At 36.9% G+C, this 27,092-nt stretch overlaps 1 protein-coding gene across 2 annotated transcripts; it reads right to left on the bottom strand.

Moving 5' to 3' along the window:
- Positions 1-26: 26 nt before the first annotated feature.
- On the bottom strand, positions 27-27,092 carry RHBDD1 (rhomboid domain containing 1). Of its 2 annotated transcripts, XM_081328520.1 has the most exons (8): positions 26,742-27,092; positions 24,539-24,693; positions 20,863-21,356; positions 16,985-17,117; positions 15,022-15,110; positions 12,387-12,440; positions 11,142-11,261; positions 27-1,233 (listed from the first exon to the last, which is right to left on the bottom strand). In XM_081328520.1, the coding sequence occupies exons 3-8, from the start codon at positions 21,293-21,295 to the stop codon at positions 1,112-1,114; spliced, it is 951 nt and encodes a 316-aa protein (XP_081184646.1). In that variant the 5' UTR covers positions 21,296-21,356; positions 24,539-24,693; positions 26,742-27,092; the 3' UTR covers positions 27-1,111. The 2 variants fall into 2 exon arrangements, with proteins under 2 accessions (XP_081184646.1, XP_081184645.1); XM_081328519.1 differs by lacking the exon at positions 26,742-27,092 and having other exon boundaries at positions 24,539-24,970.

Below are 27,092 nucleotides of genomic sequence, written 5' to 3' on the forward strand. Positions count from 1 at the left end.
AAAAATACCAGAAATATTCAAGAAACTTAAAATATGATTTTTAATATACACTTTATCGGGGAAGGCACAGAGTGATCTAAAGTAGAAAATGTTACAATGGTTTAAGTAAAAAAATACTTGATATAAACTGAAAAGTGAAGCGTGGAGAGTTTTATCAGAACAAGCTAAATCACAAACGAGTAATGATAAATATTACATGGAATATTTTATAGCTGTGGCAGAACGCCAATTTGCTTTTTTTCCTGTTCCACAAAATATTAGTTTCTCTATTTTGGGAAGGCCATGAGGAATATTCCAAGGGAAGTAAGTAAAATATGGGATGGATATCAAAATAATTTATATTTACAAATTCATAGTAACTTAAAATGTAGTAAGTTATACTGTTGAAGTTAATAAGGCTTAATGGGCTGTGCCCAAATTAATGTGAATTCCAAAATCTACTTCAAATGAGACTGAAGGAAGAATTCAAATTTTTCAAACTTTGGTTTCTTTAACATAATAAAAAAAACACAAATACATCTTGTATACAAAAATAATTAGCTAGCTACAATTATAGCTACAACATGCTCATGTTATGCAGTTATTTTCATACAAACTGAAATTGTACGATGTTTTCATATTCTAAATGTGCAACTTGCAGAAAAGCATTTCCATAGTAAATCATTGTATTCTTCTATTTCAGTAGTTATTTCTGCATGGAGATCATAAAAGTGCTGTAATTGTGGCTCATGTGTTTCAACAACCGGACCAAATCTATTTTTAGTTCTAATCTTTATTCTGAAAACTTTTATTCAAGTTAGTAAAGTTTACAGAATAACAAAATGCTTAAAATACCAAAAGCAATTTATTGAAAAGAACTAATATATATAAGGTAGCTATAGAATTTTAGATAGTATGGTGAATTATTTAAGATGTTCAGTTTTTGAAGAATGTTTTTGCATTTCAGTTTTAAATTTGGTAGTCCGTGTGCCAAGCAGATTTGTCTTTCTCACTCACAGATAACTTCAGATAGCCTCCATGAAACATATTTCGTGAAATAGAAATGGCTTAAATGAACAATATCTGCCATGTCTTGACAGCTATGAAGAGTCCTTTATATCTATACTTTAGACTACTGCCACCTCTCAAATCTATTAAGTCTCTGCCTTCTGAGTTCCTCAGCTGATAGCTCTTCTGGTGAAAGCCAGAAGCCATATGGCCTTCTTTCACTACTGTAATGCCTTGTATTGCTTCCTGTAAGAAAAAAAAAGTCAAAGACAAACTTAATATACATTCTTCTAACATTGTATCAAACACATTTATTTCTATAGTTAATATATTAAACTGAGAAGTACATAGGTTTTATCACTTGAAATGAAATGTGAACATGTAACTCTTTTAGAATTCTAAGGTAATATTCCTTTTACAAGGGATGCGGTGGCTCAGTGGTTTAGGACGTTGAGCTTCTCGATCAGAAGGTCGGCAGTTTGGTGGGTCGAATCCCAAGTGCCGCGTAACAGAGTGAGCGCCTGTTACTCATCCCAGCACGTAAAAATGCAAGTAGAAAAATAGGGACCACTACGGTGGGAAGGTAACAGCGCCTTTGGTGTCTAGTCATGCCAGCCACGACCACAGAGACATCCTCGGACAAACTCTGGCTCTTCGGCTTTGAAACTGAGATGAGCACCAGCCCCTAGAGTCGGAAACGACTAGCACGCATGTGTGGGGGAACCTTTACCTTTATTCCTTTTACAATATGATCTACACTGATTTGAAACTTCTAGTCCTTGGACGTAATCCAAAACTTAGGCATATAGTCAAACATCTACACAGAGTGCTTTTCTTCTGTATTCAGAAAGACCTGAAGAAGCCCAACGAGGGATTGTGTTGTCAGGAATAATATTTTTCTGTTGTTTTAAGACCTTTCCATGTGGAACAATGAAACTGATTTTTTTGATCATACAAGTTTGTTTTTGTTATTTTGAAAAAAAAAAGAAATGAACAGAAATTGCTAACTAAATTGCAATGATAGGTCATAGTTAGCACAATTCAATAACAAAAATAGTATAAAGAACTTGCAGGGAAGATAAAGCTTCTCAATTATCGTGGTTAATAATTCTAAAAACAGCTGTACATAGGAACCCATACAGTAGATTGTGTTTTTACTTGAAATTTGGTGGCTTTAAAAAGGAGCGTACAACTAACTAATTGAAAGTCCTAACAGGGAAGCTAAACTAGTTCCTTCAATAGCAAATTCTAGGGATAAAACAGCAATGAGAACTGCTATCATTATGCACTCCACTTTAAGCCCTTCTAAATTCTAGGATTTGGAAATCAAATGCATAAGAAGCTAGGTTGGGGAAGACCGAATTATGTATTTCTCTAGCCTCTCAAATACTATTGGAAATGGAGTGCTACACAGTATTAACCTGTCATCCTGTTAACAATTCTCATTTATAACAGAATTAGATGAGTTACCCTACTGTGGTCATCTTATGTTTCCTACAGCTGCTATTTAAACTAAACTTAACATTAAAGCCAGAAGTTATACAACTTTAAGAAAGTGCTAAGGTGTCATTAGCATTTACTAACAACACCTTAGCACTTTCTTAAAAGATGTATAACTTCTGGCTTTAATGTTCCCAGAATGGGTTTCAATGCAACCAGTCTCAAAAAAAGAACACAATATGCAATGTAAGAAGTCAAAATAGTGACTGTTCACTTTTTCCCCCCCTGGTGATTGAGTTCACTTTCTTTCTGGTGTCTGAGGCCTGAAAAAATACAGGTCAAAGTAAAGTTTTCTTCCTTTGGGTCTTTCTTCCTTTGAGATAAAAAAAATCAATGCTTCCTCATTATTAATATTGTGATTGTTTTCATTATATAGCGAGCCCTTTCAAAACTGGTATTATCCAGGACCAATTAAACTGCAACCCACAACAGTTTCATCCAGCACAGTGATAAAAGATGTACTTTGTAGCCGTGTACTGGACTTTGATGATTGGGACAAACAATTTTCTCTTAATGGCAATAATTCTGACCATAATGTAGAAGCAAAAATGGAGAACATATGAAGATGGCACTCATTACCAGTAACTATCTCAGAACTATTCTCATTTTTCTTCAAGAGAATGAAATTGTGCTTCTGAGTAAATAAAAAAACCTAGCATACATTTAGTATTTGAGGGGCTGCCACAAAGAAGAGGGGGTCACACTATTTACCAGAGCACCAGAGGGAAGGACGAGAAACAATGGCTGGAAACTGATCAGAGAGAGAAGCAACCTGGAATTAAGGAGAAACTTCCTGACAATGAGGACAATCAACCAGTGGAAGAGCTTGCCTCAAGAAATCATGGGTGCTCCATCACTGGAAATTTTTAAAAAGAGGCTAGACAGTCACTTGTCTGAAATGATATAGGTTCTCCTGCTTGAACAGAGGGCTGGACTAGAAGACCTCCAAGGTCCCTTCCAGCTCTGCTCTGCTCTATTCTATTCTGTTCTGTTCTATTCTATTCAAGACATTTTCATAGCTTTTAAACAAATTAACAGTTATTGCTCCAATATTTAGGAATTCTATCTCAGGTCCTGCTTCACCTCTTCCAGCAGATGTCTCCAAAGGTTCACAGGCAGCACATTAGAGAAAGTAGGCCAAACCCCAGTCAACAAAACATTCCACATAGTAAGCAGAATTAGGGCTATTTTGAAACAGATGGGGTCTACGGAAGCTGTAACTCTATTATAGACTTGTTTATTGTCTGCCTTATTTGAAGCCCAGGGATTATTTGCAAGTATCTGGCATTTTCTGTGTCACTCTGGATTTCATCTGATGCAGAATAGGGTGAAAAGGATGAATACACACATACGCAGACACACAGAGAGACACTTTTTATACTAATCCACCATTGAATTCACAATTTAAACATGCTATTATGTGGTTTATGCAGCAAAGGATTTTTCTGGAAAGATCAGCAATGTAACAAACATCCTAACTCTGATTCATAATAGGATTTAGTCAGCTTGAAAAAGCAGAGAAACATACATTTAACTTTGCAATCTGGAAATGAAATATATTTACAAATGATTGACATTTAAATTAAGAATTTTAAAATAAATGGATGGCTTAAAAAGATCTCCAGGGTATTCTCAAAAATTGTAGGGTATGGCATTCCTAGAAAGATTTTCCCAATCTGGGGTTCTTTGGATGTTAGGCTAAAATTCTTATCACCCACTGAATTCAAGGTTGGCATGGGAAAAGTAGTCAAAAAATATCTGAAAGGCACTCAGAAGAGACTGTTACAGCTACCATGCATATCCATCCTTATTAAGAATGAGAATTTGAAAAAATAAAATATTTTACAGCTGAAATGTACTAAATTTTTTCCATTTTAAAGGATAATAGCAAAATAACAAAATATTAACCATGTAGAATGTATGCATTGCAAGTAAAGGAGCTAATACATGTCCACGTTTTAATGCAATCAGGATAGGAGTTAACTGAAGTGCAAATCTCCATAAGTAAGTTATAATCATTGAAGGAATGTGTGTCTTCTCTCTTCCATAGAGCTTATGTTATGTGATAGTGTCCTCCTTGAGATTCAGGGGTCCCCAATTTTGCCTTGTGACCTGACTTTTTCCCTGGGCATTAGGACAAATTTGTGAATTTGTGATATGGTGCCTTGGTATTTTACTTTGGAGTATTTTAACTTGTTTCTGTGTGTAAATTGGTGCTAACTACCAAGAATTACTTATTTAAGATGGGTGGCCATATACATTTTCTTAATAAATGAATACATTTTAAAAAGGATGCTTCAATAGCAAGAACTAGCAATATTAAGACACATGTAAGAGCAGTTATCTTAAGTCTTGTGACTGTCAGGTATACTGGAACTGCCATTTGCAAAATTTCTAGCCAGTGTAAGGAATAATGCTTATTAATATTGGGAACCTAGAGTCTGTTGGATTGTGAAAAAGTAGAGCAACTTTGTTCTTAAAAAAGAAACTGATCTGACAAGAATGAAAGAAGCCAAACCACAGATGCAAAATATAGCCAAGAAAATGTTTATATGCAACAAAAGCCTCTTTCTTTCTTTCTTTTTCTCTCTTTCAAATTAATGTATTTACTTGGGCACATAATTTTAAATGATTTTTATAATTTTTGATAACTCAGTTGGGCCTCAGCAGATTGTAGTAGCTGGCTGACTTCATCTAAATTTGAAAGTTAGGAAGAGTTCAGCCTAACTTCGGATGGTACTTCCAAGGAATACCAGGACTGTAGGCTAGATAGGGAAGTTGAAAAAAAAATAGCCTGCAAGAAAGGCAGTGGCAAAGTACTTCTATATTCCTGACAAAAGCTCTACGAAGTAAGCTTTGGAATCACCAGGAATCAAGTTCAACTCACATTACTTGCAATACCAAGCCATTTATTTCATTTGCCCAAATTCAGAAAGCTCCTCTGAATATACTGAAAGGAATACATGACCACTCTCTTGGAAGTGCAGCTGGGTGCAAGTCAGAAGAGGAAAAAGGCAAAGAAATGAAAAGATGCATTTATGCAACAGGCAGTGGAGGAAACAGGACACAGAATACACATTCAAACTACTATACAGTACTGCAGTATATACTCTTTGCTGTATTTATTGCCCCCGCCCACTTACTTTCCCCCTCACAGGCTTCAGTATCATCCCATTTTAAAATGAAAACTAAATTACTGATTTGGGGAAATATCATCTTTGCTCAGAAGGAATGCAAGGGTATGCAGGATGCACAAATAAATGGCTGATGTGGGCACAGAGGGGCTGGAGGGTGGGGGAATTTTACAACTTGTGACCTTGCCTTCCCAATGACTTTCTGGTGAAGCTGACAGGAAAGGTTGCAAAGGACAATCATGTGATTGTGACTGTATATTAAAGCAAGTTTTAAGAGTCTTTGTAAGGAACAATAAGCTCTGAATGAGACATATACCTAAATTATCAGCAGAAAGGTTTCTACAGATTTAAACTACTTTTAGGAGTTTTTAAGTTTGCATATTTACAATAAATTAACACATCTGGAAGATGCCTAATCGAGGAACATTTTTCTATTACAAAATTACATAACTTCTCCTCACACACTATTATAATCATTTTAGTAGAGAATATTATTTTATTTATCAGTTCTTTGACAACACTACTGATCTAGGCCTTAGTAGTTTTATTATATTGGACAGGAAATGGAACACAACCCACCAGGAGATGGTACTTAAGTGTTTTTCTAATTAGTTTAGTTTAGTTTAGTTTATTGAATTTATATACCGCCCTTTTCCCCATAGGACTCAGGGCGGTTTACAAAGTATTTAAAAACGTCAATACAATACAAAAGTTAAAGACAGTTAAAATAATTAAATTTAATCCCTGAACAAATATAAAACCCCATTTAAAAACTCTCAGCCTCAAAGAGCCAGGTCTTCAGGTCCCGGCGGAATGACCGAAGGTCGGGGGCAGTCCTAAGCTCCACGGGCAGCTGGTTCCAAAGGGCAGGCACACCCACTGAGAAGGCCCTCCCCCTGGGTGTTATCCGCCGGCAGTCTTTTACCGGCGGCACCCTGAGAAGGCCCTCCCTGTGGGAGCACACAGGACGAGGGGAACTTGATGCCGGCAACAGGTGTTCCCTTCAATATCCCGGACCCAAGCCATTTAGGGCTTTATAGGTCATCACCAGCACCTTGAATCTCACCCGGAGGGCAACTGGAAGCCAATGCAGCTCGCGGAGTAGAGGTGTTACATGGGAGTATCGGGAAACCCCCATCACAACTCGCGCAGCAGCATTCTGCACCAGCTGAAGCCTCCGAGTGGATTAGAGCTTTTCTAAGTCATAGGCAAGTTTTTGCCTCATCAAAGAATGCACGTGTTTTTATATGTTGTTCTATACATTTTTCTATAATTTCTCAAAGTAGTTTTGGCATTGGGTGGGCACTTGTACATTGATGTATCTCATCACATAATCTAATAGATGGTTATGACAACATAAAATATTTTCATTGCCAATTCAAAGTTCACATTTCCAGTGATTAAAGATTTTACAGCTCAACACAGTATGAAAACCCTGCCAAACTAGTTTGCTTTCAAGCTATAGTGGCCCTAAAGAGTGTGCTGTGGATAACATTTATTCTATCAATAAAAAGTGAACTTCCAAAAAAGTATTATGTGCACTCATGATAAATACCAGGAAGTATGAAAACTTTGTGTTACAAGTTTGTTTGCGAAACATTTGGGAGGAAGGAACCAAAAATATGGGAATATAGTATTTTCACCTGTAACTGAAAAATTAAATACTATTTAAAATTTTAATTTTTATGTTTCTTATTCTATAGTAATATTAAGAATTATTAAAAAGAATAACATTAGATGCTTTTTTATGCTTTCTCACATTATTTTTTAAACTTTTTTCACTGGAGTTCCAGCACTGAAGCAATATCTCAGACTTTTTCGCTGTCTTAAACATTTTATATTATGTGGTCATAATGATTATTACATAGTGTTTTGCTATCCTTAATTGATTTTGCAAGATGCATCATAAAGAGGTAAATATATTTTTGTTTTTAAACCTATTTTAATAATAGAGTATCAGTTAATTATAACTATTATGACTCTGGGTATCTTTACCAAAACAAAGTCTAAAAGGGCGAAGAATGAGGTATGAAGTTTTATTCCTATCTGGTACAAAATTTCAAGAATGTAAGTAAATATCTCGTTCTATTTACACATACAAACTCTTAAAGTTGTGTCTCCACACTTAGGGTGTTGAGCATTCAGCTGTTTCTAGTTATTTGTTTGTACTGACTCGAGATGCCATAATTATGACATCTTTTTTCTTAATGATTACAATACATATTATTAGTATCTCAATTTTCTGACTTTCTGTGGTAATTTTCTTGCACGAAATAAACTAACACAGCTGTGGCTTTGTAAACAGTAGCCAATCATAAGTCACTGTATTTCCTGGGAACACAAATTAATGAGCATCCAGAGCTATTTAAAACTTTTATTGAACACAATGTAAGAGGCAGCACTTGGCACTTGCTGCATCCTGGCCAAGAACTGGAGGATATGCACAAGTTTTAAATACTTGCATTCTATTAGGAGAAAAACTGAGAGAGTACAATCAGCTTTTGAAATGGGAATGTCCTGAGTTATACAGAAAAGAAATGTTTTCAGTGGGATATAAAAAAGGGGGTCAGCTGATCCTTGAATTGATTTAAGCAGCACAAATGCAGTCCACATAACCTTCTGTCTTTACTATGCAAATTAAAACTTCCAGACATATATGTCAAACTGATGTATGTGTTATTATTTCAGCCAGTCTTAATCACGTCACACAACTGCAGTTATAATCAAATATTATACAAACAGCAGAGTAGAGGAAAACAAGATTCCACTTTTCCTTCTGAATAGAAAACCTCATCTATAGAAGAATAAAAGATTTTGCCATTACTGCTAATGCTACATGGTCAATATAGGTAACAACAGCTCTGTGTAGACACATCTGCAAAGCACATGAACTGTTAGGTCTGAAATGGATGGGTAGCACAATAACAGAAGCTTCCTGCCCAGATGTCAGGCAATCCACCACTGGAAAGTGATTTCTTAGTTATCTTTTCCAGGCCCCCATCTCAAGCAAGGATCCCTTCTCCCCATTGTTCATACTACTATTGTCATCTCCTACTCAACTCTGAACAAGGCAAAGATTTTTAACCAGTCTTGCTTTAGGTGCTCATTTGTCCATCTGCATGCTATATCTCAAACTGATGTCCCGTTGCCTGGAGGCGGTTCGGGTCTGGATGGGGAGGAACAGACTTCAACTCAACCCTGACAAGACTGAGTGGCTGTACATTCCGGCATCCCGGGACATTCAAAATGTTCCATCGCTTTCTATGGGGGGTGAGCTCTTACCCCCCGTGGATAGGGCTCGCAACTTGGGAGTCCTCCTAGACTCACGACTTACCCTGGAAGACCATATAGTAGCCGTGACTAGGGGGGCTTTCGCCCAGGTTCGCCTGGTGCGCCAGTTGCGGCCCTATCTGGACCGGGATGCCCTGTGTACGGTCACTCATGCGCTCGTGACCTCTCGCCTAGACTATTGTAATGCTCTCTACATGGGGCTTCCCTTGAAGACCACTCGGAGGCTCCAACTGGTACAGAATGCGGCCGCGAGAGTTGTCTTGGGAGTTTCCCGGTACTCCCATGTTACACCTTTGCTCCGCGAGCTGCATTGGTTACCAGTTGTCTTCCGGGTGAGGTTCAAGGTCCTGGTTATGATCTTTAAGTCCTTACATGGCATGGGTCCGGGATACCTCGAGGACCACCTGCTGCCGGCGTCAACTCCCCTCCGCCCTGTGCGTGCCCACAGAGGGGGCCTCCTCAGGGTGCCTCCGGTCAGGGAATGTCGACTGGTGGCCCCCAGGGGGAGGGCCTTCTCTGTGGGTGCCCCGGCACTATGGAACCAACTGCCGGTTGAGCTCCGGATGGCATCGGACCTCCGATCCTTCCGTCGCGGGTTGAAGACCCACTTGTTTGAGTTAGCTGGTCTGGCCTGAAGGGGAATATGGGTTTTTAATTGGTTTTATTATTTTACTATTGCTGTATTTTAATTGGGCATGGTTTAATTCTCTTTTAATTTTTGTATAGTTATTTATATATGCCCTGTGAACCGCCCTGAGTCCCTAGGGAGAAGGGCGGTATAGAAATCCAATAAATGAAATGAAATGTTGTTTATTAAGTGGGAGGCAAAGACATCAGCCAAAACACCTTTTGTAGATATAAAACAAATGAAGTATATATTATCCCAACATATGAAATCAGTTAAAGAACTAGTAACTATATTCAAGGCTGTCGAATCGTTCTGATGTCCAGGCAGCAGTGGATGGTGCTCTCTCTCCAGTAACGCACTGTTGACAGACTGTATCAGCATTGGGACTAACAGATCTGAATTTCTATGTCTCTTTATTTATTTGTAAAATTTATTCGCTACCCATCTGAACTATTGTAACTCTGGGCGGCTGACAATCTAAAAAGATAAAAACTATACCAAAACTAAAAGACACAAATAAAATACTATGAAAAAAAATCAAATACTGCAGCCCAATTAAAAGATGGGGAGGGCAGGAGCAGGATGGGAAGAGGTGGGATATGTTGTTAAACTGTCAACCGCTTCTACTGTGATACTCCCCCATTGGAGCCCCAAGCTAATTGGCAGAAGCAAATCTTTAGGCTCTTACAGAAGGATCAGGAGGATTGGAGCCGAACTCATTCCAGGGGGCAAGATGTTCCAAAGGGCAGGCGCAACAGCAAAGAACACCTTTCTTTTGGACCCTGCTGGCTGGAATACCCAGACTGATGAAGCCTGCAGCATGCTTCCTCTGCTGACATGGGTGGAGCAGGTCAATCCCATTGGGATGAGACGGTCCCTCATAGCCTGGACACATGCCATGAAGGCCTTTAAAGGTGGTTACTAACACCTTGAATTGTACCCAGAAGCAGACTGGCAGCCAACGCAGCTCACAGAGCAGTGGTGTTACATGGGCCACTCTTGGGGCCCCATGCTGCAATTCTTTGCTGTTATTTGGCAAATGCCATGTTAAGTAGGCACCAAGATTATCTTCCATGATTATCTCCAGCTCCCATTTCCATGTGCGGGCTGCTCCATTACCTAGACTCCTCCATAAGTGTACACAGTGAGGCAGCAGGGCATGGCCAAATTTTCAAGTCTTAAGGCAGCTGCCTTGATGGTGTGTATGCCACTGATGGAGATAATGTGTTACTTATATATAGATTCTAAGCTCTGTGCAGATGACATTTCTTGCAGTCCAAAGCTCTTGGTAAAGACACTTCTCTGGCTGACCGGGTGGAATACATCACTGAAATAATTCAGCCTGGATTAGAATCTATTTAACAGCTGTCCCATATCCGTATAAAAGAGTGGATCAAGTTTTCAGGGGTTCTCTGGTATTATTTTGATGAACTTTTGAATAAGGAGCAATAAGAACTTGCATCCATAGAGGGAAATGGACAGTCTCAGTTTTAAGAAAAAAAGAAAAGTTATTTTTAAGTATGCTTCTCATCCTAAAAAAAAGAGAAATGCATTTATTTTATGACATGTCATTCATATGTCATACAGCTATTTTGCCTTACCTCTTTCTCTCAAGCTGTTACTTACTGCTCTTTCAAACTGTTCTTCCTCAGCGAGTCCACCAGTATACATATTGTAGTTGTTTGGTGGATAGGATGGATTACCTGAGAATCTAAAATTCCCTGTACAGAAAAAGATCACAGACATAAGCGCCTAGTATAATCTTGTTTTAACAGGCACTGTTGTGATGATTAGGTATCCCTGATTCCCAATCATTCATAGCAATGTCATTACAAAATGGAAACAATTACATCATTGCATAATATCACTATAAATATTGTAAAATTACTACATTTACATTAATGTAAAGTAACATAAATGCAATAGGAATCATTTTCAACTGATGTCTTTTTCACTGAAATCTGTCGAGCTGATATTTCACTGTATAACACATCAATATTCTATTCAATTTTAGCATCTTTTGCCTCATAATTATTATGAAAGAAATTTGAAGCACAGAACTATATGTTAGTAACAGGCAACCTAAAATGCATGTAAAATATGTGCCTTGTAATAAATAATAGTGTCTTATGCTACAAAGATTCCCTTCCATAATTAGGCTTCTATGGTTGATATAACTAGATTATAATTCCCTCCATCCCAGAAAGCACATATGGAAGATAATTGATTGGGAATATTGATAACCATCTTGTTTTGGATTAGAAAGCCATTGCCCTCAAAAGTACAAAAACTACTGGCCTGACTGAGAATACTAAAAACAGCTTTTCTAAAAACAGACTCTTTGAATTGAGATTCCCTCTGAATTGAGAATTTAATGCCATACAGTATGAGAAGCATTTGTGGAGCTCAGTAAACAAACCTGGATTGCTATCTGTTGAAAGGTTAAATTCAGCCCTTTCCCCTCCCCAGTCCTATTTCTTTACTAACAGTTCCTTTTTGAATTTCTTTTAAAATCTGTATGAATGCTCTGCTTGATCAAGTTATAACAGTCATATAAGAAATCTTTTAAGTTTTCTGATATACAGAGGAAGAGCAATAAATGTCAACATGAACAAGGATTCAATCCTATGGAATATACATTTCCTGAAATATTGAGATATTAACAAATGATATGAACAGAATTGTGAATAATATTAAAACTGTAATAGAGAAGAAATAAGATGTGAATTTAACAAATGACAGAATTAATCCACACCGACTGGCACAAGGTAAATGCTACTGTGTACAATTTTGTGTAGAATTTTCTCTGAGATAAAAACTTGAAGATTATAATTCAAATTACTCGCCTGTTCTGTAGTTGTTCCTTTGTTCTGAAAAGCCAGTTGGAAACACATGGCCACCTAGAAATAAAATCATGAGTATTTATAAACATGTAAAAAATATCATACTATTATTAAAGATATTTTCCTGTAACAGCATATGTAAATGAATATACAGGTAGTCCTTGAGTTACAAGTGGAATGGAGCCTGCCCATTCCATTTGTAACTCAAAAACTTGTGGGAGTGAATCTCGTACCTCGAACGAGATCACACTCTTGCTCGTTAAGACACACATGGCTCGTTAAGTGAACATGAAGAATCTCAGGATGGGGAAGGCCATGGAGGACCTAGTGATGAAACAGGCCCCCAAGGCCTCCCTGACCCACTAAGATACCTCATGCTTTCCCCTCCCTTCCTACCACGCTGGAGTCACTTACCTTGCAAAATCTGTCTCCCCTCTGCCGCAGTTTCTTTCCTTTTGAGGGAAAGAAAAGTCGGCTTGGAAATGCTTTTTTCGCCGACAATGGAAGCTGCTGGGTGCCGTAATATCATGCAAATTCAAACACAAATTCTCTGAAAAATGAGATCATGGCCCCCAGAAGCTTCCATTGTAGGGTAGAGTGGGGGTGAGTATTTGGCATTGTGGATGTCCTAGGGTAGGGTGGGGGTAAGGATTTGGCATTGTGGTTTGTGGAGTGTTTGTGCTCCAGTAGGGCTATTCAAAACACAGGGATTCCCTAAGTTTTGAAGCACCCTGTGTGACTGCACAGAAAGGAAGGCTCTGTTTCTGAAGCGCTCCATTGGCAATCACACGGAACTTCCAATCTCTCTCAGCTCTCCTTCGGATAAAGTGTTTGAGCGGCAGCGGCTTGAGTTTCTCTGCTCCGTCCGAGTGGAAAGAAGAGGAGGCGCAGAGCAGGATTGCTCTCAATAAGGCTGGCGCACATGAGTGAGCAGTGTACCCGTGTCTTGAAAGCAATTCTGCTTTGCGCCTCTGCTTTCCTCCTTTCAGACTGAGCAGAGAAACTCAAGCTGCTGCTGCTGCTTGAGTGACAAGGACAACAAGGAGAAGAGCAGTCAGGATTTGTGCAAGGGCACTCTCCCTGCGATGCCTCCCACTCAGTTGAAGGCTTCGTTCCTGCCCTCAAACTAAGGCCAGCAACCCCCCCCCCCCGAATGGAAGCTTCTGGGAGCCATGATCTCTTTTGTGTTCAAATTTGTGTTTGAACTTGCACAACATTATGGCACCCAGGAGCTTTATTGTCGACACAAAAAGCATTTCCATCTCCTCTCCCTCAAAGTGAAAGAAACGTGGCACAGGGGAGACAGATTTTGCCAAGTAAGTGACTTCGGTGCAGCAGGGAGGGAGGGGGAAGCAGTTGTGGGGAGTGGGGGAGGAATAGGGTGAATGTTGCAGAGCCTCTGCGGTCACTCATAAGGGCGAATGACTGCCATGGTGCTGCAATATTCATAATTTGGGGACTTGCTCGTAAACACACAAGGGGGCGCTGATCGCGTAACTTCAAAAAAGCTCGGGGATTACCTGTACAGCAATCAATAACTATTGGGATATATATTTATTTTATTTAGTATCTGGCTTTTTAATTCTGGAATCGTACTGATTCCAGAATTGAAATTACACAATAGTTAGCGCTGGCATAACCTTTGGAACGAACTGTGGAAAACCTCTCATGGCTATTGAGAGTAATATTAATTAATATTAATTATTAATATTAATTAATAATTAATACTATTAATTCAAGCTTGCTCAGAAGGAAACAACTAATTTACAAGTTATTTGCATTTAAAAATATGTAATTTCCTCCAGTACTGTTCAAAAGAACATCATATGCAAGCAAACATTCTTCAAAGGAGCTCACTGTGTAGATTACAAGTAGCCCTCAACCTATGACCTATTGTTTAACAACTGTTCAAAATTATGACAGACCAAAAAACAGACCAAAAAACAGCTACTTATGTCCCATTCCCAAAGCTAAAACTGGTGCAAGTCACATTGCTATTTTCTACTATTTTCTGACAGCAAAAAATGTCAATTGGATATGCTGGATTTACTTGCTTAATGACCAGGGTTACTAACTTTATGACCACCATAAATACAATAATAAAACTGAAACTGGTGCCTTGAATTACAATCACAGTTCTGGGTTCCACTGTGATTGTAAGTCAAGAATTAGCTCTATGAAAAACCATTTATAGCAGTCACTACTATCATGGGCAAAGCTAGTGGCACACCTTCATTAACAAATGACTTAAATCTAATTCTTTTTCTTTCTTTGTCCTATAAGTAAAGTTAAAAACTTATCATACATTATTTGATCATCAAATGTACTCATCTTTATTTATACCAATTTGTATGCCATCCACTCAACACATAGTAGACAGCTTTTAACATTAAGTGAAGGCTACTGCTAAGCTTGTAAGCCGCCCTGAATCTTCGGAGAAGGGCAGGATATAAATAAATAAAATAAAATTCAATATTCCATCAAACTTAATTTAATCAGAAATGTAAAGAAATATCAAATCATATATACGGGAATGTAAGCACCATATGACATGATTCTGAAGTTATAAAGTACAACTTATAATCACTTTAAAATTATATTGAACAGAAATGCTTGGAAGTTCTAAGGTCATTATTACCTGCACATGCTGTCATGAACATCTTCAGAGGTCCCATGGTGTACATTAGGCCAACAAGAATACCTGCCAGATGTCCTGCAAAAGAACTCCTAAAATGAAAGCAATCTTGTGTGAGATGTTGTATTGTTCCCAATTAAAAACTTTCTGTAACCTCATTAACCTTCACTCCATTCAATGCATTTAAATTTTTAAAGAATTTGATGTATTTAAAGAAGACATATGCACTTCGCTATCTCAAAAATTTTGGGAAATAACAATGATCTAAAATAAATGCCCTATTCTTATGATATAATACAATTCCTTTTGCATTAAATTGCACATGTTGTTGTTGTTAGTTGTGAAGTCATGTTTGACCCATTGCAACCCCATGGACAACGTTCCTCCAGGACTTCCTGTCCTCTACCATCTTCTGGACTCCATTTAAGCTCAGGCCTACTGCTTCAGTGACACCATCCAGCCACCTCATTCTCTGTCGTCACCTTCATCTCTTGCCCTCAACCTTTCCCAGCATTAGGCTCTTCTCCAGTGAGTCCTTCCTTCTCATTAGGTGGCCATAGTATTTGAGTTTCAACTTCAGGATCTGGCCTTCTAAAGAGCAGTCAGTTGATCTCGCTCTAGGACTGACTAGTCTGAATGCCTTGCAGTCCAAGGGACTCGCAGGAGTCTTCTCCAGCACCATAGTTCAAAGGCTTCAATTCTTTGGCGCTCAGCCTTTCTTATGGTTCAGCTTTCACAGCCATACATTGCAACTGGGAAGACCATAGCCTTGACTATACACACTTTTGTTGGCAGGGTGATGTCTCTGCGTTTTAGTGTGCTGTCTAGATTAGCCATAGCTTTCCTCCCCAGGAGCGTCTTTTAATTTCTTGGCTGCAGTTCCTGTCTGTGGTGATCTTGGAGCCCAGGAAAATAAAATCTGTCACTACCTCCATTTCCTCCCCATCTATTTTTGCCAGGAATTGAGAGGGCCGGATGCCATGATCTTGGTTTTCTTAATGTTGAGTTTCAAGCCCACTTTTGTACTCTCCTTCTTCACCCGCATCAAGAGGCTCTTTAGTTCCTCTTCACTTTCTGCCATTAGAGTGGTATCATCAAAATTGCACCAAATATCCAAATTATTTATTTAGATTTAATTTATTTAAATCATAAAGAGTAGAATTACCTTTCTAGCTATACTTTCAGAATTCTCAAATATCAAAGGTATTTTTTTAAAAAAATTACAATCTAAAGCAAAACATAGACTTTGAACAAATAAATGCCAAGTGTAGATTAGATTGATTCTAATCCATTTGAAGTTGATTTTTCTTTTAAAAGGCATAATAAGAAAAAAAAGCCCTTTTCAGATTACAACATGACTACTCTTAAAGCTAGCTTCAACTGACTAATTACTATAAAAAGATAAGTTATTTCAGTGGGAATGATTATCTGGCACCCCCAACTAAAATGAAGGGAGCTATCCTGACACATCATATGTTCATAGTGCTTATTGTTTCCATGTTCCCAATGATTGTAAGAGAGAAATGAGGCTTTGTTTGAAAAACACCACTTCCATATAGATGTTTAGGAAGGAGCAGTTGCTTCTATTTAAACAAATTTTCCACCTATAGACGCAGTTCCATGAATCTCATTAAACTGTAATGTTTGATTATGAATATGCTGCATGAAATGAGGTAGTGATCTAGAAAACATGGTAAATTGGTAATGAAAGATACTTATTACAGTTTAATTGCAATTAAGCAAACCATGGCCTAAACCTATCTATTATCTTGCAAAAACCCTCTGCACATATGCCAAGCCTAAAAAAAATATAACTTTGGCCAAATCCTTTTTATATCCCCTATTTTCTTCTATAAGACGAATTGGAGGAGGACTACATTGATATGTAACTATTATTCATTTCAGTAATATCTAGATTCATATATACAAAGTAATTTAAGTTCTGAATGACTGACAGCAAACTTACTGTGGGTTTAATACATGGATTGCTAGAAGTTCCAACCAACAAGAGTATTTATTGGATACATTCAGGCCCATAATATTGGTTGATCCCCCTGGATGGTAATAGTTATTAAGAACTTTCAAAGCAAATAGCACTCCTATATAAAAATAAAGAAAATAATCATGTCAAGAGAATTTCTCAAGTAATATAAAAACTAAAGAATATGGAGGATCTATTGCTCTTAGTATGCCTTGCATTCCATTTATTCAAAGAACATATAAATTGCTTCTATTACAGTATTTCAATACTTTACAGTGGCAAAAATATCTAAATCTGTTTGTACTCTTAAAATACTTTTTCTCGAAACTAAAAACAAAATTCCCCGAAAAGTGATAACGTTACCAGTGATTTTGGGGAAAGAAAAGACAGTACTCATTAGTATAAATAGATTGCAATATTGTGCTAATATACCTGGAACAAAGATCAGATGTTTAGGCAAATGACTGAGGAAACCTTATAAAATCTCTCATTTTATTGAAAAGTAATCCTATTTTAAAACTTGGGGTGAGAAAGACAGATTATTCTCATGACAATCAAGGATACAGAGCTGTTGGAACATCAAAAGCAGTTTCAGCATTAGGGCAGGGAAGGGAACTTCAGGGCTGCAAGCCTAATCTATCTAGTCTGTGACACACACAGCAGCCTAGTGAAAGCATTTAAATAACAAGCAAGTTTTCTACAAGCAAATGATGTTGCAAAGACAGAATTTTGATACCTCTCCAATAATACCATCAGGATAGTGACAAACAGGATCAAGTTCAGTTCTATTCCTACCTAAAGGTAAAGGTAAAGGTTCCCCCGCACATGTGTGCTAGTCGTTTCCGACTCTAGGGGCCGGTGCTCATCTCCGTTTCATAGCCGAAGAGCCAGCGCTTGTCCGAGGACATCTCCGTGGTCATGTGGCCGGCATGACTAGACGCCAAAGGCGCACGGAACGCTGTTACCTTCCCACCGTAGTGGTCCCTATTTTTCTACTTGCATTTTTACATGCTTTCGAACTGCTAGGTGGGCAGAAGCTGGGACGAGTAACAGGCGCTCACTCTGCTACGCGGCACTCGGGATTCGACCCGCCAAACTGCCGACCTTCCGATCGACAAGCTCAGCGTCCTAACCCACTGAGCCACCGCGTCCCTATTCCTACCTAGGCCACAGTAAAGGAGTGTAGATGTCAATTTCTTATTAATTGTGATGTTACTTCACAAATAGAATACCTCTCAGCTATAAACTATACATTACCAGGTCCCTGAGTAGCTTGATAAAATAACACAGTGAACAGTGAAAGATTTGTAAATGTCAAACCATCAATTCTTGGCATATTAAAGAGTTACTCCTGACAATTCAATTTCTGATTCAAATTAGTAATGTTTTTTTTAAAAGCTCTTTTTGGATTTTACCATAAATTCTTGATTCAATATTGATCATTGAAAGAATATTGATACTACTTCTGAAAAGTAGCAATGGAAATGTGCTCTTTGTTGACTACCACTGATATTTTAGCATCATTCTTCCAAAGTATGCATTATAATCTTGAAATCAAGCTCAGCTCTTGATGACTTAATTGACATAGCCATGCAATTTCTTTGAAGGGAAAAGGGAAAATGGAAGGGAAAAGACATATTTCACTAATTTATTGCAGGATGGATAGGTTTTTTTCCCCTTTCACTTCTCAATCTAGCCTATAATCCTTGGATTCCGAGACCAGATCACTTTTGGTTTCCAAACTTAGAAAATATCAGCAAGGTGCTACTATCTGATTGAGATCAGCACATGTATAGATGTACATTTCTATTTCAGATTTTTGTGTTTTATTATTATTCAACTCTTAGCTGCAAGCAAACTCCCATTTAAAAGGCATACAATGGTCCTGATATGTCAGTTTAAACAAAAATCTAAAGTCTAATATGAGAATAGGATCATTTCTCCTTTAAAGACAAGACCCAATATACAACATTTTTCCATTTCAAATGCCAAGAATTCCAAAGAAACCCACCCCACATAACAACATATCCCATTCAAATACATTCCATATCTCAACTATAAAACATAAACAGATCCACATTAAGCAAACATAGTAATCTCAGTATCCTAATATAAACAAAACGCTAAAATTTAACATATTTTATATTTTAAACAAGTTTACAAAACTTTATTACTTTAAGTGACAGACAGTTGGATACAGTTTAAATGCTATCAAATTAGAACACACAAAGTAATTGTAGGGGGAAAGGATTAAACACCATATTAAATGTATGTAAATCCAATATGCCACTTTTTTAGTCCAGATTATCAGCATCCAAAAAGAACCACAAAAATAACATGTCACCTTGTAAACCTGGTAAAATAAACTTGGTAATCTTTTTGTCAAGTTTCCAACCTATGGGCTTTTCAAGTGACTCTGAGGCATTGTTTACCTTAAGTCCTTTATTAGCCTAATACACTGGCAAATGCTTGCTCGAAAGAAGCTGGAATCTGAAATCTCCGCCCCTTGCACAATATATTAAAACACAATTCTCCACCTTTCTAATTTTGTCATTAATCATATTCTCCAATTAATTTAAAGAATCAGTTTCCCTTCCATTAGAAAACCCTCCAAGGCCTTATCTTCTTTACAGCGATGGCCTTGAAGGTGAATTCCTACTCATTCCTCCTCCCAACCTTAAACTAAATCTTTTAAAGCAATACACGAGTTTAATATATGAAATGGCTACTTCTTCATCTCTTGTCAAGAAGTAACATTCAATGTTAGCATTGTTGACATTTTTTTTAAAAAAAATACAGAACAATCTTTCTCTGTAATCAATTCAGATAGTTGTTGATCTTTGTTACAAATTTCTTCAATACTTTATAATACAATGTATTTTATAAGTCTAGAAAAAAGTGTTCCAATTGCGATCTGGGATTGTTATTTTTATATCCTTATTAATTTTTAAAGTCTCGTCCATTTTTTAAAAGTATCTGATGACAAATTCTTATTCAAAGTCTTGTTGATATTCTCAGATAAATTTTGTTGCATATCTTTTTTTGTAATATCCTTTTCTGGGAGCAGACTATTCCCAAGACACAACAAAGCTGACATAATTCATTCAAATGCCAGTGCAATTCCTCAAATATATCTCTGAATGCCATTGTAAATTGTCTTGTAATGTCTCCAACATGAAAAAGGTTTTCTTTCCCACAAGAATATATTTATTCTTTACGTTTAATTTTAAAATACTATTATTCAAAATCCAATATTCCAAAATTTTCTAAGCCCTTAATCTGTTTAAAACTTCCTGTAGCCAAAATCTTGTCTTGCTTTTTGCTATTTAAATTTTGTAAAGATTAGAAAAATCTTTATTTTGTTGTATTAAGGCTTGAAGACACTCCACATTGTTTATAGTCTTGAAACTTTGAAAGAGTTGATGGGCAATTTCCAAAAATGGTTAGCAAGGAAAATGTCCACTAAAAAGGCTTCATGTAAGGCTGGAACAATTACTGCAAATTCCTGTGTCCTGATTCACCCTAACCCTCCAGGGTCCTCCCTTTATTCAGAGAGAGTTGAAGCAGCTGATCTACTGGTCAGCTCCCTATTTATAGCTGTAAAAGTTAGTTCCACTGTTCATGGAACCATCTTCAGTCTGCCATACTCCCTGGAAGTCCAAATATTTATCTTTTAGTTTCCTTTGTGAAAGACTTCTAGGAAAATGCATCAGTGACAAAGTTGTGTTTATTGTTATCATTCAAGAACATGCTAATTTCACATTCCCTAAATACGTATTATCTATTTCTTAACAGCATTTGCAATAAATAAAGCCTTATAAAAAGGGGGGGGGAAGGAAGCATAATAAAGAAGAGCGCCTTACCAGAAAAGCCAACAGCACAATGATGTTCATATGAAGGATTGCCAAGAAGTTCCGCCAGTACAGCTTCCAGAAATATGTACACAGCTCCCACAAGTAGTGAAAACAGTGCAACTATATATCCAAACCACATAGATCCAAGCCTGTTCTCCAGTTTAATTCCTTTCCAAAGCAGAGAGACCATATTAAAATACAGATGCCAGTCATCTGCATGGTGAAATGCTGAAAGATACAAACGATGCCAATCTTTTTTGTAAAGACAATAATTGACACTAATGCATGCTTTGTCCAGAGGTTTCAGGGGTTGTAGAAAAAAGAAAATGTTCACTGCCAAAGTTCCAAGTGTGACAGGTGGAATGTTGTGAAACCCAACTTGATAGAGCTGAGAAAGGAGGAAAAGCACTCCAGTATTTAATCCTTTGTGCCTTCGTTGCATAGTATCTTTTTTGAACTCCGTTTATACTAAAACTTGAGTACAGCAGAAATCCAGACAGATTCTGAAAAATAGAGACATGTTTGCAATTACCATATTAATAAAAAATCAGCATTCTGTGCTGTTTATAATTTTTTTCTTTACACAAGGAAAAATGGAACATATATTATACAGATATAAGGAGAGTGAACAGGTGAGAAGATAGTAGTAGAAATAATTTCACTGAAAATTTACTTCCTATATGCTGTTCTACTAATTTTAAAGGGACTTGGGGGGGGGGGAAGGAATTATTTGAAGCAGGATGTTAAGGGCTATGTGTAATATCTGTCCAAGGAAAGACTGAAAATGTAGGCAGATTCATTGGGAAGAATGAAGTAGCTGGATAAAAATAATTTCTGGTAAAGAATTTTAGAGGAAAGTAGGGGTTTTTCCCCCAAGTTTTTACTCTACATTTCTACAAAAGTTGTATTTTACCTGCTTTTAACAAAATGTAAAGTGGAGAAAATTATTCTGAATATTTTCATAAATTGTCAATATTTTCAACTGTTAAAAACTTTTCTCCAATTTCTTTGCTTATTAAAGTATTAATGAAAGTGTAGATGAAATTGTAGACAATGCAGAATTTGTTTCCTCCAATGATTTCTAAAACATGTCACAGCTTTCAAAATGTATGCGCTTGTAGATTAATTTTGAAATGGATATTTTCCTTTCAGTTTAAGACAATTACATGCTTACATTTTCTCACCTATAAAGATAAACGTCTGTGACTACAGACTCTAAGAAAGTTTGTACTGAAAATATTGAAAGAATGTTTACAGCAAATAACAGTGTACTGTTTCTTTAATTTGCAATGTTATGCTTTTAATTTCTTAAATCACGTATGTCGTTTGGGGGAGGGGGGGAAGAAGAGGTGTCCATGATTAAGTCATGCAACTGATATAGAGTAAGGCTATACTTACCCAGGGTCATAATCACTTATACCATCACTTCTTGTGAGATGGGCAGCTATATAAATTTGATTAATAAATTGAATTATGTCACTTACATGTTATTTGTCTTCAGTCTAAAAAGTGCCTCCATGAAACATTAGAAGAATTCAAAATAGCTTAGTATAGTAATACACATAATAAAATTGCACAACAAAAATAAACACTAAGTGTAAGATTTAATTAAAAAGGATTTATCTTCTAAAGGTTTCATGGGAGTTAGTCAGGTGCACTTCTTTGGGAACTTCGAAGTAAGAATACAATGCAGAGAGAACTTGAAGTACTAGCAAACTCATTCCTTTTTCTACAAACAATTATATTTATCCTGCCTGTGTTATTTTTTAAGTAACTCAAAGTGGCAAACTTACATACTAGTTCTTCTTCCTCCTATTTTCCCTGTGAGGTGGGTTGGACTGAGAGTGTGTGACTGGCTCAGTCACCAACTGGCTTTCATGCCTAAGGCAGGACTAGAACTTGGTCTCCTGATTTCAAGGCCAGCACCTTATTAGTTCTTAACTATCTTACTCCATGATCATAAGGTGACATATTTCCAACAAATTCTTGAGCTAATCAAGAATATACGTGAATATGTAACTTAAGAGGAAAAAATAATTATGAATCCAATTTTATTCAAGTTGAGAAATATTTTAGGTTACCTAATCAATCAGATATTAGTGACAACACTTAGGCTGCAGTTAATACCAAGTTCTGCAAAAATTAAGAGTAAGTTTAATTACTCAAATAGCAAAATTTTATACAGATAAAATTTCTATTAAGTTTAGTGGATCACGCTCCCAAGTAAATGGGGAAAAGGATTAATCAAGCACAGCAATCCTAAATGGAAATCTGAGTGCTTCCTTCAACTATACACAAGAAATACAGAAGTAGGAAAGGATAAGTTACTTTCTCTCTCTCTCAAAAAAAGAAGTCCTCGTACTGTATGCAATTAATTTTGGGGGAGTTAGGATCCTCTCCCTCCACCAAATGTGACATACTCTTTCTCTTATCAAGGCAGGTGGGGCTTTCTTGGGTTTCTGTTGTAGCAAGAGAGGGAGGAATATAACGTCAGACTCTTTCGTCTGAAGCCAGAGGCATGTCTCCAACCTTGGAACAAACTGAACAAATTTATAGCCTAGCAAACTATCCCACAAGTCCTTTCTTGCTCAAAACAGGTTATTCTGACCTCAGCAGAAGCAATCTGATGTTATTCCAAGCTGAAAAACAAGGTCTATGCAATGTTTAAACCTTCAATGCTTTCGATCCAATGTGAACATGTTTGCTTTGATAGATAAGCGATGAGATTCAAATAGTTTGTAGGCTTATCTAGTGTACACAGAAGCATATTATTAAATATTAAAATTCTATACAAGCAGCAATGTAATTTGATTTAAAGCATAAAACATGTATATTAAGTCTAAACACTTTACTCATGTACTGAAGCTGCTATGTAATCATCACTTTCTACTGTGTACCAATTCCTAAGTTGCAATGATATTCAATACAAATGCAACTCCATATAGGCAGACGTGTGAAGGAGTGAAGTTGGGTTGCTGCCTGCTGTTTTGAAGAGTAGCTGCAGAAACCCCATGCATTCAATCACAAGTATCCAAACTGACATTCCAGCTGCCTGTTATAACTGAGCCATGCCCAGTCGTTTTGATGGATGTGCTGATGTCCAGAGATCGTCTAACCCCACTCAGGCTCTTAGCTTAGAAAAGTAAATGCTAATGACAAAGTGAGGTATGTGCAGCAGGAAAGGTGATAGCAAACAGCCTACAGACAAGGAAGCTGGGGCATTGCCTGGAGATTGGCAGTATACAAAGAATCAGAGGCAAGAGGACTATTGTGTTATTCCACTGACAGGACCATAACCTATGGTGAGCAGTATATTCTGGTGGGAATCCTGCCTGGAGTTTGGAGTTTTGCCTGGAGCTCATCAGCAACTAGAAAATGAGCAATCACACTGAAATAGCATCCTATCCCAATTAATTCAAGAACTTTTTGGAAAAAGGCAAAGATTGCATGCTACTTGGTAGACTGAGACTTTTATTTCATCTGAATATTAAAAGACTGAATATTAAAGACATAACTACTAGAAGGGTGGAGTTGACCCAGAACAACAGACTGTTGTTGGGAAGGAGTGTGTTGCAATAAAGCAGTTTGCAGTTTTGCTATGCTGCGGTGTGCCCAGTCCTTGGAAAGCAAACATTAGAAGTTATGACAGCAGTGAAAATGACTCACAATAGGTCTTCACGCTTACAATTATTGCAGCATACCCAGCGTCACAATACAGGAGCTTGGCAACTGGCTTGCATTTATGATAATTGCAGCATCCTGCAGTCCTGTGTCATTTGTGACCTTCCCAGAGAACTTCCAACCAGCAAAGTTGTGGTCATATGATGTCTAGTTTAAGAACTACAAGTGAATCATTTAACAGAGGCAAAAAGTTCATAAAATTGGGTGCAGTCATGTGATTCTTCACTTAACAACTGAACCATTTAATGACAAATTTTCAGGTCCTATCATGGTCTTAAGTCAAGGACTATTAAGTACAATGTTCAGTCTTAGATAGCTTACAACTTCAGGATCATTCATAATCCTAAAAACATTTTCATAAATTGTTTCAGGAAAGCATACTTCATTGACATAAATAAGAAGTAAAAAAGCAATGAAGTTATAAAGTTGGAAGAGGTGATTTAGGCTATCACAGCTTTCTGTTCCATGCGTGAAATCAAATTAAAACTGTTGCAAATGGAGCCAATCACCTCTTTGGGAGACTGATCCTACTCTCAAACTACTTATGCTGTTAGTAAATCTCTTCTAATCTAGCTTCCTGCAATTTAAATCCATTATCCATGTCTGAAATGACAAAGAACATGTCTTGGATTTTTGAATGAATTTGATTACTACAAATGAAATAATTTCTGAGGCAGGGCTGTTTAAAATTAAGAGTATTTCATTACGGATATAACTATAATAAATGCAAAAGGCATTACATCTCAAATTTGTCATGGTCCAAATGTCATGGACCATTTCTCCCCTCAAAATCTCTCAAGCCCCTTACAATGGGAAAAATACATACATTTTTCCAGAGGCTACACGGGATATTTTAAAAGGTCGCAAGTTTTTCACTCTTGATTTAAAGCCCCATAATATGATTTGTGATATGAGCTACAGATTTCACCATAGCATTCCCCCACTTTTTCACTATTTTTGATCAATCATAGGTTAGCACTATATCACAACAGAAAACTGTTTATTCTTAATTCTTATTCCTTGAACCATATCAGTTTTGTAACCCTTGTTTTGCAATTGACATGCCTTTAATAATCCAGTTAAAATTATTCTAATTTTATTGTATTTGGATAAAATAGGAATTATCAAAATAAATTATCAAAAAATAAAACAAAGTATTTAGATTTACAACCCTAAAATGTTCTTATTTACTTATTATATATTAATTCAGCATAAATTTTTTTTGTTCATGATGGTGACATATCCAAGTGTTTTGCCAATTCAAGGAACTTAATTGGAAATAAGAGTATGACCAAAGACTCCCACCATTTAAAAAATATCATGTTACAACTGTACTAGGATAATAAAACATGCAAATACATAACTTTAGTACAATAATTTAGACTAGAAATATCAAATTCTAATTAACAAGTTCCATAAGGGAATTCTGGGAAATAAATAGCTAGAAGATGAAAGAACATTAAAGTGTGTACTGCCCAGATTTACTATCATCACTTTGGAAATATACCGAGTAAAAAAGCCTTTGTAAAAATACTACTGAACAAGGTATGCTACGGATCATTAAGGGATTATTTTATGATTTATGGAAGAAAATCAATCTTTTGCAGTATCACAAATTCCATTAAAGATGAAAAAAGGGCCAAAGCCCAAATATAAGAAGATGTTGTAGGATCTCTCTCTCCTTTGTTTCAATTGAAAGATATTGTGTAAGGTGAAAAATTATGTGATTAAGTAGCAACAGAAGTATTTAATTTCTATCCCCATTTAATTTCCTATTTTCACACTTCAAATTATTCAAAAATATCTTTTCTTCAATATTTCTTATTATACAAATACTTTAACAATCTACTGCTAAACATAACAAAAGATGCAAATTTAAAGTAAGTCTAAGCAACTCTGCTATGGCTATGAAATAAAACAAAGGTGAGTAGTATTGAATTTGCTATTTCAACAAACTTCAAAATCCAAAGCAGTACTAAACAGACTTTTCCTACTTAACCAAATTTTGCGGAAACTTGGAAGATAAAAGAAGTAAAACTCTTTAATATTTTAATGACTATTAAATCATTTAATACCAAAACTAATTATTTCAAGTGTTTTATGAACCATCACTCTCCCGTGGTCAGAAAGTTGTAATATTAATAAACAATAAACAAAAAAGTTCTCCCGAGCTTGAGGCCCTTCAAATGCATTAGATACTAACTCACCTGGAGGGCACAAAGTAAGAGGGAAGCGGGAAGGTCAGTAAGAGAACATAGTGACCTGCAATAATTGAATTATAAGAAAATATGCAATAATCTTAAGATTTCATGGTTTGGGGGCGATTGAATAACGAGACCGAACCTATACCGAAACGGATGTGACCCTCGACAAGAATCGTGAATCGAAGATTAGAACACTGGCTCCTCCCCATGCCGTTTCACAGCCTTAGGAGCCGATTTACTCAAAAGTTACAAAGCAGAGGTGGTCCGCCCTGCCCAAACTCCTGTCCTTGGAGAGTCACTTTCCCATTTGGAGAAGGAGGAAGAAGAGGATGAGGAAGATCCCATTCCTCGCCC

This window comes from Vipera berus (genome assembly GCF_964194415.1).
Source record: "Vipera berus genome assembly, chromosome: 5".
In the NCBI taxonomy this organism is placed as follows: Eukaryota; Metazoa; Chordata; class Lepidosauria; order Squamata; family Viperidae; genus Vipera; species Vipera berus.

Excerpts from the sequence above, each read along its gene's own strand:
- RHBDD1 (XM_081328520.1), bottom strand. The coding sequence starts at position 21,295 with ATGCAACGAAGGCACAAAGGATTAAATACTGGAGTGCTTTTCCTCCTT. Across the intron at positions 15,111-16,984 it reads ATCCATGTATTAAACCCACA|GAGTTCTTTTGCAGGACATC; the intron begins GTAAGTTTGCTG and ends CTTTCATTTTAG. Across the intron at positions 1,234-11,141 it reads TAACAGCTTGAGAGAAAGAG|GAAGCAATACAAGGCATTAC; the intron begins GTAAGGCAAAAT and ends TTTTTCTTACAG.